General features: G+C 39.1%; 1 protein-coding gene across 1 annotated transcript in view; it reads left to right on the forward strand.

Moving 5' to 3' along the window:
* Positions 1–6,379: 6,379 nt before the first annotated feature.
* The window catches only part of MTPN (myotrophin), a 37,157-nt gene continuing 27,512 nt past the window's right edge, over positions 6,380–16,024 (forward strand). Inside the window, exon 1 of the mRNA XM_042837919.1 lies at positions 6,380–6,522. Coding sequence (XP_042693853.1) covers positions 6,451–6,522 — 72 coding nt within the window. The 5' untranslated portion in view covers positions 6,380–6,450. The remainder of the gene's footprint in view (positions 6,523–16,024) is intronic.

A 16,024-nucleotide genomic window follows, 5' to 3' on the forward strand; every position in this document is an offset into this window, starting at 1 on the left:
AATGTTGCTAATGTTTCCTCTTTGTTAGCATCAGTCTCTAATGCGCCCAACTCTCATTTGCTTACTAGCAAAAGATTTCACCTTTGTCAGCACTGCACAGCCCATACTATTGTGAAAAAGCAAACTGCAATCTATTCAGACTCTTGCAGAATCAGCAAAGCATTGGGCTAAGTTCTCCTGCTAGTGATTCTCAGCTATCCAGCACAGTCCCTTACTTTGGAACAGGGACTGTTTTCACCCATGCTAGCTGTTGTTTAACCCTTCATTACAACTGTTATCCTGAAGGCAATTTCAACCTGCAAAGGAATCAGTACTGACTGATTGTTTCCTTTTAGTATCACTGTACTGTTCCCTGCTTTGGGCTCTCCAATATAAAGAAAGCATTGACATACTGGAATGAGTTCATTGGAAGATGACCAAGACAACAAGCCAACTAACGCACATGACAATGACAGAAAGCTGTAAGAAACTGGCTTGCTGAACAAGCCAATATGGCAAGATGAGGAGAAGAAAAGAATCTGACAGGGGATCTTAATGTTGTCTTCAACCACCTCATAAGCATGTAAAGAGAAACCAGATCCAGACTGTTCCTAAAGAGGTATAGAAAAAGTGATAACAAAGATAAAGTTGCTACAGGGAAATTCTAATTAGATAGAAGGAAAGTTTTTTTGTTTTGTTTTGTCTATGTGTGCGTGTGAAAGCAACTAAACACTGGAACAAGTTGCCAAGGAACAAGGAAAGATGTGGTTTCTCCATGCTTTGAGATGTTCAGAACTTGACTGGACAAAGCCTGGAACTACCTCATTTAGGTCAGCTCTTCTTTGAGCAAGGGTGGTGTTGGATACCCTCAGAGGTTCCTTTTCATACTTTTTTTTCTATAATTATCTGATTCTAATTTAAAGAAATAACTGAGATTAACAAGTGATTATTTCTTGTACTCCATTTCTTATGAATTGCCCTTGAAATGAGAAATCAAGTTACAGAAGAAAGATGTCTTATCTTGGGAGAGAGATCTTCACAAAGATGTTAGTTCTTTCCAGTCAAGGGGACAGAAATAATGACTTGCAGTCTTTTAAATACAAGATGAGAAGTTAAAGTACTTAAATGTGAAATAAACAAAGAAAATTATAAAAATTTACTGGCATCTACAAATGACACTGAAAAAGAAGAGGCCTACAGCCAAAAGGATATTTTTATACCGTGTTAATAAATTAGCCCAGACTGTCTGTTTATAGGTCAAACCTCCAAACATTATTCACCTGCTAATTCTGCTGAGAGTACTTGTCAACTCCTTGTTTCAGTTTTCAGTCAGCCCCTTGCTTAGCAAAACTGAGCGCTAGATTATGTTTATAAATAGTGTTCAAGGCAAAGGCAGTCCACTCTATGGGAAGATTAATTCCCACACAAAGCTGCCCTCCTCACTATCAAAGACTGATTCTCAAGTTACTAGATTTGTTTCAAAGGTCCTGCCATGAACAAGTGCCAAAGAACTAGAGCTATATGTCTTCATCTGCTTTTAGTGCTATTTCAAGTACCGAACAAATACAGTCAAGAGTTGCTGGTTTTCCCTAGCTGAAATCTTGTTTGATATCTTGAAGGAAAAAACAAAACAAAACAAAACAATTCCCTTTTGATTCTATCCCCTTTTCCTTCAGATACCTCATCTCACTTATTAGCTAAGCAAAATCTGGTCTTATATTTATGTTTCAAATATTTACACAGAATTTGAAAAGGTTAGGAATAAATTTACATGCAGTAGCATCAGCAAACACTAAACTATTTCACTAGAGATTCATGTGGCTAAAGAGAGAATTCAGGGAGAGAGGAGCTTCTTGTCTTTCACATTCTGTATAATATGATTTAAGATATGTAGTCTAAAACCCAAAGCTTTATTGGCTAAGACGGAAGTAAAACTACTTCCAGATTCCAAAATTAAGGGGAAGATATTATCTATTCTTCTCAATTTCTAACCATGTTCATCAAATAATATAAGTATGGAGAACCAATAAGCAGAAAAAAGATCAATTCAATATTCATCTGTCATTCTTAGATCTCGTGTCAGTTTCATAACTTTATTCAGTCTACTACTTTTTGTTAACTTCATTATTTTTTCCTCAACAGAATGATCCCTTCATGATGATATTTTATGTTACTGTTTGAGTATAGTTATTAAACTAACAGCTGTTGCTGTTAGGACTGTTTGGTATTACCGAAAAGGAATATGGCAACTGCGTCATCAAATATGGATTTTACAAAAAGCTTCCGAGAGGAGCAGCATGAATGTAAGTCTCCTGCTTGGGTTTCTGTGTTGTTCTGTTTTTCATTTGAACTGTTAAATTCACTGTCTCGTCTTACTGCATTTATGATATATGCAATCATATGCAATACATAATAACACCATTGTATAAGTGAATACAATTTATAACAATTAATTACAATGTGCATGTTGAAACAGTTACATGTGAAACTACATTTATATGCAAAAGCATATGTGAAAATATATGAAGATACATCAAAATAAATGATATCAGTACATTCAGGAAGTGAGATTCTTCTCTGGTCAGCAGAGAAGGATTAACTTATGACACACGCCATTAGTTACGTAGGCCTTCAAAACAGATCCTAACATGTAAGTGAAAGCAGAGATTAATTTCGTCTCACTAGGAATAACTGGGCCAGAGGAAGCATAGTTTCTGGTTCATTGACCTAGCAGTCCTCCTACATCTTAACTCATTATCACTTCTTGTCTCCTCCTGCGATCCAAATGATGAGGCATTGCATCTTGTGGTTCTTGAGTTTAGGATGTAAAATACAGAATAAATAACAAGTTTCAAGTCTGTCAAAGCAGGCATTCACAGTGAACATACAAGGTTATGCTGGCTGGGAAAACATTTGTTCTTGCTTGTAATACATTTGCATTATATCTCTATGAAATTACAAATTAAGTTTATATCTAATATGTATTTACCTACATAGTATAACTCTGGAGAATGACTTCCATGTTGCATTGAAACTTCTGCTGCTAAGACTAAAAATACTATTTTGAAGTATATTGAACTTCACGTCCTTATAACATATCCAAGAAGCCAGCATAAATTCTATGGCCAATAATTATGACTGTCTCAGCAAAGAATTTATTATTCACAGTGAACTTAGTCCTCCCAGAGCTTTGGTTAGTACAGTTAAATACAGTACAAAGAGGAGATCCATTCCACAAATGAACTGATTCTACTACTGCTTACAAGTAAGACAAAGTAAGCTGTTAGAAGTGTAAAATTCCTAGTTTAAACAATTGCTAGTTTCAGGCTTCTAATCAAGCTCAAATCTCACAAACTTTGTATATTTATCTGCATTTGTTTCCAAATATCTGTAAATTCACAGAAGAATTTCAGGATGTATTTCAGAAGAAAAATGTTTGTGTTTAAGAAATTCCTGTGCTAAATGTGCATTTCTCTCACTTTTTTGCCGATTAAGATGCATGAGAAACAAAATTCTTACACGGACACAGGCTTCTATAGTTAGAAGTAAACTTGAAAAAGATACAAGGAAATTAATGAGAGCTAATGCAACACATACAGCTTTTAAGGTACATACCCCACAACTAGAAAGACATTCAGAATTTGGGCTTAAAGCTCACCTATAAGTATGCGTCTAGAAAAGACACGTATCAGGTAGAAGGGGAGTAATGTCTGAGTAAACCATGTACTTTTGGTAAGAGGACCGTTAGAGAAAGAGAGAAGTGTGAAAACTTTTCACTTTCAGAGATGAAGTATGAATAAGGAAAACATATATAAACTGTTGGTAAAATTGAGAGATTGGACTCAGAGTCTAGTGTGTACAAACACAGTAATCCAGAAGTCCAGCAACATCTACAAACAGTGCGGTCAGAACACGGCTCCTTGATCATATTAAAATGCCTAAATAAGTATGCAGAATGTTAAATATGTTTTTATCAGACTTATTAACTCAGGACTACCTGAACTTACTAATTAAGGAAGAAATTGAAATTCACATCTTATTTAAATATTCAAAACTACTTACCATTTCTGCAGATTGAAAATTAATCACTGAACATTTTTTATACATAAACTAAGAGTATTTACAAAACAATACAATTGCATTTAACAGTTCATTTTTTCAGAAGTTTAAAATCATAGAATCATTAAGGTTGGAAAAGACAACTAAGAATATCTATCCGGTCCAACCATCAACCCACCACCATCAAGCCCACTAAACTATGTCCTTCAGTGCAACATTTACCCTTTTCTTGAAAATCTCTAGGGAAGGTGATTCCATCACCTTATTGGCAGACTATTCCAATACCTTACCACCCTCTCTGATAAAATTTTTTTTTCCTAACATCCAAGCTGAATCTCCCCTGACACAACTTAAGACCATTATCTCTCATCCTACTGCTGTTACCTGGGAAAAGAGGCCAAACTTCACATCACTTTAATGACATTAGTAGAAGGAATGCAAACAAAATCATACATGCTCCAAAACTTTTCAACTTTTAAGTGAAATCACTAAGTCCTCTGACTTAAAAAGGTATCCATTTTTATCTCCTTTTGAGTAATATTATGGCTATTTCATATAAATACTGTTTAATTCCTATCAAAAGTCTGCAGATCTCTACATATTCAACATTTCTACATTCAGAAATGCAAAGAAAACACAGAAACATCACGAGCTGAATGGCAATCCTTACTCCCCAATAGAACCACAAATTTTCTTTGGCCAGGGAGCACCCCTTCTTTGTTATTAATAATATCATAATTACTTTTTACATCATCTAATAATGATAGCACAAGGGGAAAAGTAAAAGATAGGCGATTTAGGTCAGATATTAGGAGGAAATTGGGGATTGTTTAGTCTGGAGGAGGAGGCTCAGGGGAGACCTCATTCTACTCTACAACTTCCTGAAAGGAGATTGTGGGGAAAAGGGATTTGGCCTCTTCTCCCAGGCAATGAGCAGGACAAGGAGTAATGGCTGCAAGTTATATCACAGGAGGTTTAGATTAGACATAAAGAAGAACTATTTCTCTCAGAGAGTGGTCAGGCACTAGAATGGCCTGCCCAGAGAGGTGGTAGAGTCGCCGTCCCTGGCAGTATTCAAGAGGCTTCTGGATGACGTCTGTGTGATATGGTTTAGTGCTTGTGGTGGCAATGATGATGAGACAGTTGGACTAGATGATCTTATAGGTCGTTTCCAACCTTGTGATTCTGTGATTCTATGAAATTCTTTACTCAGAAGGCCATGAGGCACTGGCACAGGCTGCCCAGTGAAGCTGCGGGTGCCTCATTTCTGGAAAGAAGGCCAGATTGGAAGGGGGGCGCTGGGCAGCCTGAGCTGCTGGGTAGCAGCCCTGCCTATGGCTGGGGGATGAAACTGGGTGGGCTTTGAAGTCCCTTTCAGCCTAAGCCATTCTACGACTCTATGATTTTTTAAGCAGTGTTGTACTTTCTCAGCACGTTGCCAGACTGGGCGCAGTCACAGCAGCTCCAGGGGTGTTTGGGATGATGTTTGGTGGTTAGGAAGAGCAGCTGCCTGCTGGCAGTCAGGTATGATTCACGTAACAGGCCGTGTTCTCCATACGCAAAACATGCGGTTTGAATAAGCAGATGCAACCACCAAGTGCCAGCCTATTAATTAATGATCACATACTTCCTTTTATGTCTAGCCGCTCATGTTTTTCAGTATTATGATCATTATTCACAACGTGTTCAGCGCCCCGGGTGTTGTACGACAGATAAACCTCTCCTCAGAGAGAACACCCAAACGTGCAGAGCCTCGGGCAGCTCTGGCACAGCGGGATGGAAGCATAGCGTCGCCCGTTTCGGGCTATCACAGGGCTCATCCCGCGGCCGACCTACTGCCCACGGGCGGCCCAGCGAGACAGCCAACAGGACCCGTCGCCATAGCAACCACCGAATAGCTAGAGGAGGGGCCTGCGGAGGGAGAGGCCGCGGGAGCTTAGGGCGCATGCGCGGCACCTCTTCTTCCCCTCCCCCCTCCATCCCGGTCTCTCAGGGAACAGAGGGATGCTCAAATTGGGAGCATGCGCAAAGCGCAATCGTAGGCAACCAGCCAACGGCGCATGCGCTCCGTGTCGTCGTCTTCCCCCCCCCCCCCCCCTCTCCTCCTCGCCGCGTGGGTGTGCCGGCGGAGCGGGTAGGGGACCGCGGGGGGCTGAATGGAAACCGGAAGCGGAAGTTCCTCGCGCCAGTAAACCGCTTTTCTCTCCAGTTAGGCGGCTTCTCCCGGGCTGCCCCGCTCCCGCTGTGCCGGGCCCCAACCGTCCCGACCGCTGCCGGCTAGCTGCCCCGCCCCGCCCCGCCCTGCCCTCTACGGGAGGGGTTCCCGTCCCGCCGCCCTCGCTCCCTGGAGGCGCTGCCGGCCCCTCGTCACCTCACCCGCCCGCCCGCCTGCCTCTCCGCTCGGCGGCCACGATGTCCGACAAGGAATTCATGTGGGCCCTCAAAAACGGGGACTTGGATGAGGTGAAGGACTACGTGGCCAAGGTTAGGAGGCCGGGGCCGGGCGAGGCGGCGCTGAGGAGGGAGGGATGTGCTGGGGGGCCCGGGGCCGGCGGAGGGCGGCTTGCTGGGCGAAGGGCGACCGGGAGCCGCCGCCCGTCTGGGCACGGCTGATGCGGGAGCTCTGCGCTGTGCCGAAGCCCAAGCAGCGGGACGTGCTTCCCCTCCCCCCCGGCGGCCCGCTGCTTCCTGGCCTTCCTCCTTGTCGCTCCGCCGCCCTGTTGCCCTCCGGCCCCGCCAGCCCGCTGCGTGTGGCTGCCTGGCTCCTCAGCCCGTGTCCCGATCCTGCCTTGCTGGTTTCGTGTGTATGCATATGTGCGGCCTCGGTTTGGTTACCCTCTCTGTGCCTCAGGGCTCATCCCTAATAGGGTGATGCTAAGCTACCAGGTGTGCTAAGGCTTAGTTTATTAACCTTCTGTCAAGTGGCTTGAGATCCAGTTAGAGCAAGTGCTACAGGAACAGTTGACACATATGTAATGGCTGAAAGAAAGATCTATCGACATGTTATTTAGATGCTGGATCCTGTCCTTGTTTGTCTTCAGTTGTCAGTGAGTTTTGTGGGAAAAGTCTCTGTATAAAAAGGCAATACAGTATTTTGGAGAGCCTTTAGCGCTCAGGAAATACTGTTGAGAAGCTGTTACATCATAGCAGATATTCACAAAGCTCTTTGGAATAATTTCATTTACGTAATTTACATAAATTACGTAATTTAACTGTAATTATTTAGATCTCTGAGAAACTTAATGACTGTCTTTGGCAACTTGATGCATGCTGACATACCTTCTGATGACTTAAGTTCTTCCTGCTCCACTTGTCAAGTTTCGTCCTGAGTTTCCCAAACTTGTAGCACTCTTGGCAGAAAGAAATGTGTACAAGTACTTCCAGCTGCTTTAGTACAAAGTCCAGCAGCTTAGCTTGAATAGTCCTCTCTGACAATTTCAGCTAAGCTATTGGACTTTGCGTCAAAGTAGCTGTATGCTCACATGCTCTGCTTTATCTACGAAGTCCTAGAGGTGATAACAAAGAATAATGTTATTACACTTCAGCTATTTGTTAATGGTCTTGCATGTAACTATGTCAATGCAAATAGTGACACTTCCTTGTTTTCCTTTCTTCTTTGATGGCCTCCACAGGGTTTCAGCTGGAGCCTTCTGTTCCTGCTACAGAATTTTACAAGAATTACATATATAGATCTACAGAAATTGCTGCACTGTAGTGTTTAATGGATTCCTGTGTGTCTATTATTGAGACAGAAAGTTTGCCAGTAGCCATCTTGAGTCAGGTTATATCAACAAGACCACTGCACTACTAGTTAAAAAGATTTTTATTTTTAATATTTTCACCCTTCCTGAAAGATAGGATATAGCTGGTATAGCAGATGGATTTCTTTCATCACTTTTCATCTGCTTCAGTGCAAAGTCAAATACTTTGTTTATTCTGCTACTGCTTGAGCCATCCTGGTGGATGCTGTATTGAAGAGGCTGAAGGTCATCTTCGACATGCTCAACTGGGGTAGAAACCTTAAAAAGAGAGATACTGTTTAAGGTTACTTTACTATAATAAAAGAAGCCTACAATTCTTGAATGATTTTATGTTTCAGAATGGTTTCAAGTGTAGAACATGAATAAACCTTGGAAATTCGTGATCTAATCTTGTTCAACCCCACTTACAAATAGGGTTTTTTTTTATTGTTAGCTGCTAACCATCTTATTTGCCAATAAAGCAAGACGTAAAATGTTTTCTTTCAGTCTGTTATGTTTGTCTGACAGATGGGCTAGTAAACTTTTAGTCTGGTTTCCTGAGGAAACAAAGCTTATAAGAGCAAGTTTTGGCTGACCTCTTCCTTAGTAGTTTGTTAATCTCTTTGGTCAGTTTCTGATAAGTTTTACAGGAACAAAGGTTTCCAAAGGTATTAGTGGTTTTGTGAAACTAAATGAAAGAGGAGGAGGCAAAGTGTGCAAGAGTGAGCTTACATTTTACTAGACAAAAGGAAACATATGTTGAGGAAGGGCAAGAAGACTCCAGAGTCCTCTGAGTGTAGGGAAAGCCTCGGTTAGTATTTCACCTTCTCGGTTCCTAAATTGATGAATTATATGAAGGTGAATATGACTTGATACCAGTTCTCAAAAGAATACTTTCTTCATTTTCCATGTTCTCTTTTCACTGCCTTATGCATGACTGTCTTAAGTATGATTTAATGTTCTGGAATTTTACTGAATTACAAAACTTTTACTGGTAGGAATTTCCTCTCCATGTGATGTGGAAAGTGATCATGCATATCTTAGCATCTTTCTGAAATTCTAACTTTCTTATCCTTTTTTGGGAATTTTTTATTTCCAATTTCTTTTTCTTTCCTTTAGTTCTTGTTCTAGTTTTATTTTCTCATTACTTGAATTGACAGAACAGCTTGTGATCTTGTGGTTTTGTTGCCAGTTACATCATAAAGTTCTTCATCTTTGGTTTTGTGTAATATAAGTGTTAGATCCTGAAATATTAACTAAATGACCTGAGTTTTAAAAATAAAAGCATGAATGGATGTAATCAATGAGACTGCAAGAGTTCAACCCTTGGCAATGAATTAAGCCTTTTCTTTCACTTGTGTGCTCTAAGTTACAGATGCTAATGATTCCAAAGACAATATTATCTTCTATTTCACCTAAAATTTGTTTAGAACATATAAAGAAGACAGCCTAATGACTGTCAGACTGTGATTCAAACATTAGGGAAAACGTGACGTATAATGTGAAAACCTTTCTTTTCAATGGCTGTGTTTTCTCTTCTTTACATGGAGAAAGTTTCTGCCAGTTTAGCAGATGAGTGAAGGGTACAGAGGCAGAAGGAAGAGTCTCAATGTGTGTTTTATTCTGTGTAAGGAAATCTTGTATTCTTCTAAAGATTCTGTCATCAGAAACAGCATCTTCCTTAAAAACAGAAGTTCTGAGGGGTGGCAATGAAACAGACAGTTGCCACGTAATATTGCTTTGTTGCTTTGCAAGGGAGTTTTTAGTGCTGCCAGTCTGTGCTTTTGGAAGACACAGCTGGCTTCTACTTGATACAAATGTGAAAAACTATTTGTATCATTTGAATAATCCTGAAAGGCTTCTTTCTTTTCAGTAAGAAACATCTCATTAGTCTCTACATTTCTAAACTTGCGTCCTTGTAAATTCTTTATGGTAAATGTTAATTTCTACAGATATACTGCAATTTGTGTGTTATGCTAGCTGTTAAGTATGGTGTCATCTATTTTTACTATGGCTAGATTAAAAAGTAGCTTTTACTGTTTGCTTTCTTTGATATCTTTTTTTAATATAGCCAGCATATGTTGCCTTCAGAGGTATCTTTGCAGGGTTGGGATTGAAGGAATTCTGCACTCTTCCCACATACATCCACTCAAATGTTTAAAATTCCACAAGAAAGCAGAAGCTTTCATAGGAACAGATGAATCAAACGTGCACTCGAATGGGTGAGGAGTACCCACGCAGATTAGAGAAATTTGCTTCCCTCAAGGGAGGAAGTGGGGTGCTTAAAAAGCACTAGTTAGAAGAAGGGCAGGCTATATTAAGCCCACAGAACTTCTTAACATGTGTGGCATTTGTGCTTTTCCCTTTCTTTATCCTCGTTTCCTCTGTGGAATGACAAGTTATATAACTGTTTAACAGGACTTCTCTATCAATGTGCAAGTCTTCCACTTAGCAGCTAAGCACGATTTCTTCTGTTCAGTCACTAAGGAACAAAGATTTTGGCAAGATAAACCTGATTTTGTAAGAAAGAGGCTACAATAAGTGTTTTCCTGGAGTAATTTAGTCTTCAGTGGCTTAACTGAGAATTCCTCGCTTCATGAGCTGTTGTAATCCCCTACATTGTTGCTTCTTAATAGTAGCACTGCTTACAGATGTATCTGGCATATCAGCTAACCTAATACTATAAGAAGATAGAGCAGTCTACCAAACTGAAAGTACTGTATTCTTACTGCTCAGTGGACTGGAAAGTTGAAGTAGGCCAGAAGTGTTATGTGTTTAGAAAAACATACATGCTGTGCTTGCTTACTGCGCATTCCTGTTGGGGTGGGGGGAGTCTTCATTTTAACTTCCTGAAGAAAAGAAAATCAAAAAGGCTAGAAGGACCTTCAGTAATTCAGGTGGAAAATGGAGCAATGTCCTTCACAAAACTGTGATACTATATAAAGTCTTGCAATTAAGGATATAATGATATTTGAATGGATGTGACTTGAGAAATGAAGTTTGCTACTGCAAAACTGATTGGAGAGACTAAAGCAATACGCATGATTTAGAAATAGGTTTTTGTGGAAACGACAGTGGTGAGATTAGTGAGTGTTCAAATCTGTTGTGGAAGGGCAAGAAAGAAGAGACTTATATACACCTGGGAGGGGCAAGGAGAAATAAAAAGCTTTAACTTTTTTGAGAGTAGCTTCTTTTCTTTTGAGTATCCACTGAAATCATTTCTTACTTCTAAAGCAACAGACTAAATGAAAGGCTATTGTATGCAGGTGGAATATATGAGTTGGAAGTTAACCACGTTCTGAATACACTGAAATCTACCTTAGCTCAGCGTGGTGAACGCTGAAGTTCGCTTTGTTATTATGCCTGTATTGATACCTGGTTTGCCTCCTGTATGGAAGTAGTTACTATGCTTTAAAGTGATGGGATCTTGAAAGACTGCTGGATTACAGCGTGATGTAAAGGAACCAGGCAGCTTTGCTGGGACTCGTTTGGACTAGCACTGGAGCTGCTGGTCTGAGGGTGTCTCTAGTGGAGCTGTTCTGTGTTGTGGTTCCCCAGTATTCTTCTATTACTTGCACTACATGGGGTTTTGCTGTATTTTAGACCTGTTATTTTTCTCAATAGCAGTTACTCAAGTGTGTTGGTATGTGGTTGCTTAAGATAGTGTAATTAAGCAGTAAACTAACCTGAAAATTGATATTCAGTTTGTTCTGTCAATCTAAGTGTGTTAATCTAAATATTTCTTTTGTGGAACCGTGCAGTTGCTTGCTAGCGAATGCCTGTGAAGGGCTGAAAGAGAGGCTGTTAACAAGTTCTGTATTCATGAGAATTGTTCTTAACTAAAACACTGAGAATGTACAAGAATATTTTTCTAAAGTACACGGCACATCTGGTGCAGTAAGACGTACAAGGTCAATGAAAAACACCCTTTCAGTGTGGCTCATTAGTTTCCCCAGTGTGATTTGAAAGAGTCCGAAGACATGAGCTCTTTGCTTGTGTATTATTGGTTTGTGGGGTAACTAACTCATGAGGTGCAAAGAGGGCCTGTTTGCAACTGTGTAGTGGCCTTGGGTTGCAAACTGTGATCGAACTAGTCAATTCTAAATTGTCTAGTTCTTAATTGTTTAGGGATGTGTTGACTTTACTGTTTGTATGTAATAAATGGAGTTCTGAAGAACTTGAAGTGAGGTATGTGAAGCATAACAGTAATTGATTTATTTTTTTCCAAAGCTGTATGTGCTGCCTCCACTGAATCTTATCAATTAAGACAACACTAAAAGGGGAAAAAAATAGGATAAATGTCAGCAAAGTCACCCCGACTTAACATTGGGTGTATCAGCCTGGGACAAATAAGAGTCTGTTAAACTGTAAACCTGACATTGCGGTGGAATTCATGGCTCGCTGACTGGATGGGCATCCTAGAATCCTTGGATGTGTCAATTTCCTGCCCTAATTAAAAGATTAAATCCTCCCTTATTTGTTTCTCTTTAGGCTGTTGTTATACTGATGTACCTAATTGCTGTTTGAATGCATATAATTGCTGTTTGAAAAAAAAAAAAAAAAAAGTATGATCAAAACTAGTTTTGAATAACAGTGAATTAATTTGAATTTTTGTTGCTGAAAGCTTTGCTACTATATTCAATTCCCTAAGTGAGAAGAAAAAAATCCTATTTCTGCTGTGGGTAAATCCTGTTTTGTCTGAGTCTTTATTTTATATGCCACTAGCTATAAATTAGGAACATATTATGTTATGAATAACCATTAGAAAACTCTAGGTGTGGGAAAAATACTTTTAGAACCTCCTTTTCTTCTCAGCCTTCTTCATTCTATACCCAGTTTTCTTTCTTGTATCTTTTTTCTTTGTTAAATCTGTTTTTTTATATAAGCTCGTATGTTTTGATTCAGATAGTTACTGTTGATTTCAGCAGAAGTGCAAATGGAAGATGAGCTAAGCTTCTTAGAAATGCAAAGTTCTGCAGTGGTCTGCAGTGGTCTGCATCTGGAGTCATTGGTGGCAAGTTGTGTTAGATGTGAAGATTGTCTGGATATTGTGGAATTGGTGAGTTAGGCAGTCTACATAAGTAAAAATACTGAATGAGTAGGTCTTGTAGCGCTATAAAAATGCACGAGTACAGAATTACAACATGAAGGTCAAATAATTTACTCATGCTTGAGGAGGATGTAATGGACTCGGAAATACGGGCTTCACAAGTCCTGTAATGTTTATGAGAATAAAAGGAGTTGTAAAGATGCATCTGAAAGGTCGGAAGAGGAGACAGAGAAAAGAAAAAGAAAGGCTGGGGATGTATCATATTTTATTACTTCAGTCACATATTCATTTTCTTGTATGTCCCTGTGTTCTTAATATTTTTTCTGGTTTTATGTTTAAGTTAATATAAGCTTCTGGGGAAGCATCCAGATGAGAATGTGAACCAAGCTACTGCGTTTACCTACTTTGCACGCTTTCAAGACTCAAGGTTTTTATAAGTTGTTCTTAATTTTTCTTCTGTATGATGGGATATTGCTGGGATTTTGCTTTTTTACATACCCAAACTTCTCTGTGAGAAGAATTAGTTGTTGTTTGAGTAGGAAGATCTTCTACTCAAACAACACTGTTACAAAGACAAACGCATTAACTGGAATTAAGTGCCAATAATCATAGAATGGCCTTGATTGAAAAGGACCACAGTGATCATCTAGTTTCAACGCCCCTGCTGTGTGCAGGGTCGCCGACCACTAGGATAATTGAGCAGTCTGTTGCATAACAGTTGTTTTTCTTAGAAGTTGCAGTTTTGGCAGTTTTAAACTGGTGGATGTTTTTCTGCTTTAGCTTGTTGTTAGGAGGGGCAGGTATAGGTTATCGTGACTGATATTTCACTGGATGGTGGAACGCTCTTTTCTTTTTATTGCAAGTTAATGCTGAAGCCTTTGTTGATTGTGACCACCAATGGTGAATTCCTCAGTCATATGCCAGAGGGGGAGGGGAGGTATTAGTTTCCTTACAGTGTTTAAGACCAGCATGTGCAGTGCTCTCTCATTCAGTGAAGGTCTGTAGCTCTGTCTAGAGAAGTAATCAATATAAACGAGTCCTGTTGACTGAGATACAGTACTTGTTGTAATTTTGACTGGAAGCAAATTGTGTGATTTCTTATTGTTTTTTTTGTTGTTCTTTGTAAAAAAAAGAAACGGTATGATAAGTTGGTGTTGTCCTGAAAACAGTTGAAATCCTGATAAGGTAGAGCAGAGAGAGAAAGAGAAATGTGATCTTGTGAATTCAGTATCATAATACATGTACGCATGAACGTGGCTTTAAAGCATATCAGGGACTTGAATTCTAGAGCTGTTTGGCACTTGAGCTGCATTTATGCTTTTAATGTTTTCCTATTAAGTGTTTCATGTGCAGCGTAGTTCTGAAGTTCAGTGAAGGTACGTAGCACACCAGAAGTCATTGCATTTCTCTGGAGAAAAGATTTTTGTATCTTACTGCAACAAGAATTACAGTATCGTCTAGGCTTTTCTCTTTGCTTATATACATTTGCTGCCTTCTTCAGTGGTTACAGGCCAAAATGGAAATGGCGAAATCATTTTATTTAGCCTTCAGCTACACTTTGAGAATCAAATAGAGTAATTGCACGCAGTGGCTAATAAGCTGAACTGAGCAGAACATCAGTTGAAAGGTATTCTGGAGATTTGCCTGTCATACTCCCAGCCAAAGCTCAAAGAATATTCTAATATGTATCTAATAATGGAGACAGTTTATGAAATAGAATCGTGTGCTTGAAGTTTCTTATGAACTAAAATAGTCTTGATACTTACTGTTGTATGACTTTGCTCAAAAATCAGTCATTTATGAACTTGCTTTTTAACATGCTTATGGTCTATAAATTATTGATCAGTGTAAAAGAGGAAAGATGAGCTGGAAGGCCATTTAAGACAAAAGATAGAGCTGTCCATGGAACAGTTCACAGAATCACCAAGGTTGGAAAAGATCTAAAAGATCATCCAGTCCAACCGTTCACCTATTACCAATAGCTCCCACTAAACCATGTCTCTCAACACAACAGTTATCATCAACACAATAGTTATCATCAGCATATCTATTCTAAACAGATTTGCTAATGATTCTATGAATATAAATCCTGTAGGCAGTATCTGTTTTTTTTTTTTTTTTTTTTTTTTTTAAGTTATTCTGTACTTACAGTTCTTAATTCAGGTAGTGCAATTGGAAGGAGGGAGTTTCAAGTCCTTATATTTACCAAAAAAAAAAAAAAAAAAAAAGGGGGAACAGGCAAAGAAAGTTATTTCCTGTGAAATGAGATCTGTATTTCTCTTTGAGCATACCCTGTTAAAGAACTTTGCAGGATCCTTCTTAATCATGTAAGATGTTTGGGAGTATCTTTATTTCTTAGGTTCCTAACTTCTTAAAGCCGTCAGTAATAATATTTCTTTTGCTTGGCTGAAGTGTAGCTTAAGTTTTGTGGGTGGTTCATCTAAATATCTAAATTAGAAGAGTTCAATATAAATATTGGTATGTTTTAATGGGAATGTTGCTATAAAACTAAGTGCTGCAGATAAGTGGTTTGGAAGACCATTGTATGAATCTCAATGCATTTCTTGGATTTTTGTAATCAAGTGTTTTATTTCCAGGGTATCTGTTTTTTTTTTCTGATTTTTATTTTTTCGGTTGCTTCAGAATGTCAACAAAAGTCTACGTAAGGCTTGGAGCTTTTGGAAGTCATTAATGGAAAGCTATATTTGTTTTTATACCTTTCTGTGTGATCAAAATGTAAACTCATGGTAAAGAGCACAACGCAACCAATTAGAGCCATCTAATCTGAAAACTTATTTAGAAGTCGAACTTGATTGTTTTAAGGATTGATAGAACGTTGCATTTTGCCTTGAATGCATTCCTTGTTTAGATGCTGGAGAAGGAAGTCATGCTTTTAATGCCTGATCACAGTTATAAAGCCTGAATTCAGTATCTTTTTTAAATTGTAGCAGTAAATTCTGGAAGGCTTGCTCATTTTCCCATTTATCCTGCCATCTTTATGGTGGAGTGCAACTTCAATTTTCAGAACTTGCATAAATCATCATGATTTTTTTTTGTTGTAGTAGTAGTTTTTAGACCACATAATACAAACATCAGGGTGACATTGGTGGAAACTGAAACTCAGTAGCTGGCCTCTACTGTTCTCCTAGAAGGAAAATAGTCATTTCCTGTGCATTCTTTGGACAGTATGCACTGA

This window comes from Centrocercus urophasianus, unplaced genomic scaffold (genome assembly GCF_019232065.1).
Source record: "Centrocercus urophasianus isolate 14NV4802_14NV808 unplaced genomic scaffold, USGS_Curo_1.0 seq_73, whole genome shotgun sequence".
Lineage (NCBI taxonomy): Eukaryota > Metazoa > Chordata > Aves > Galliformes > Phasianidae > Centrocercus > Centrocercus urophasianus.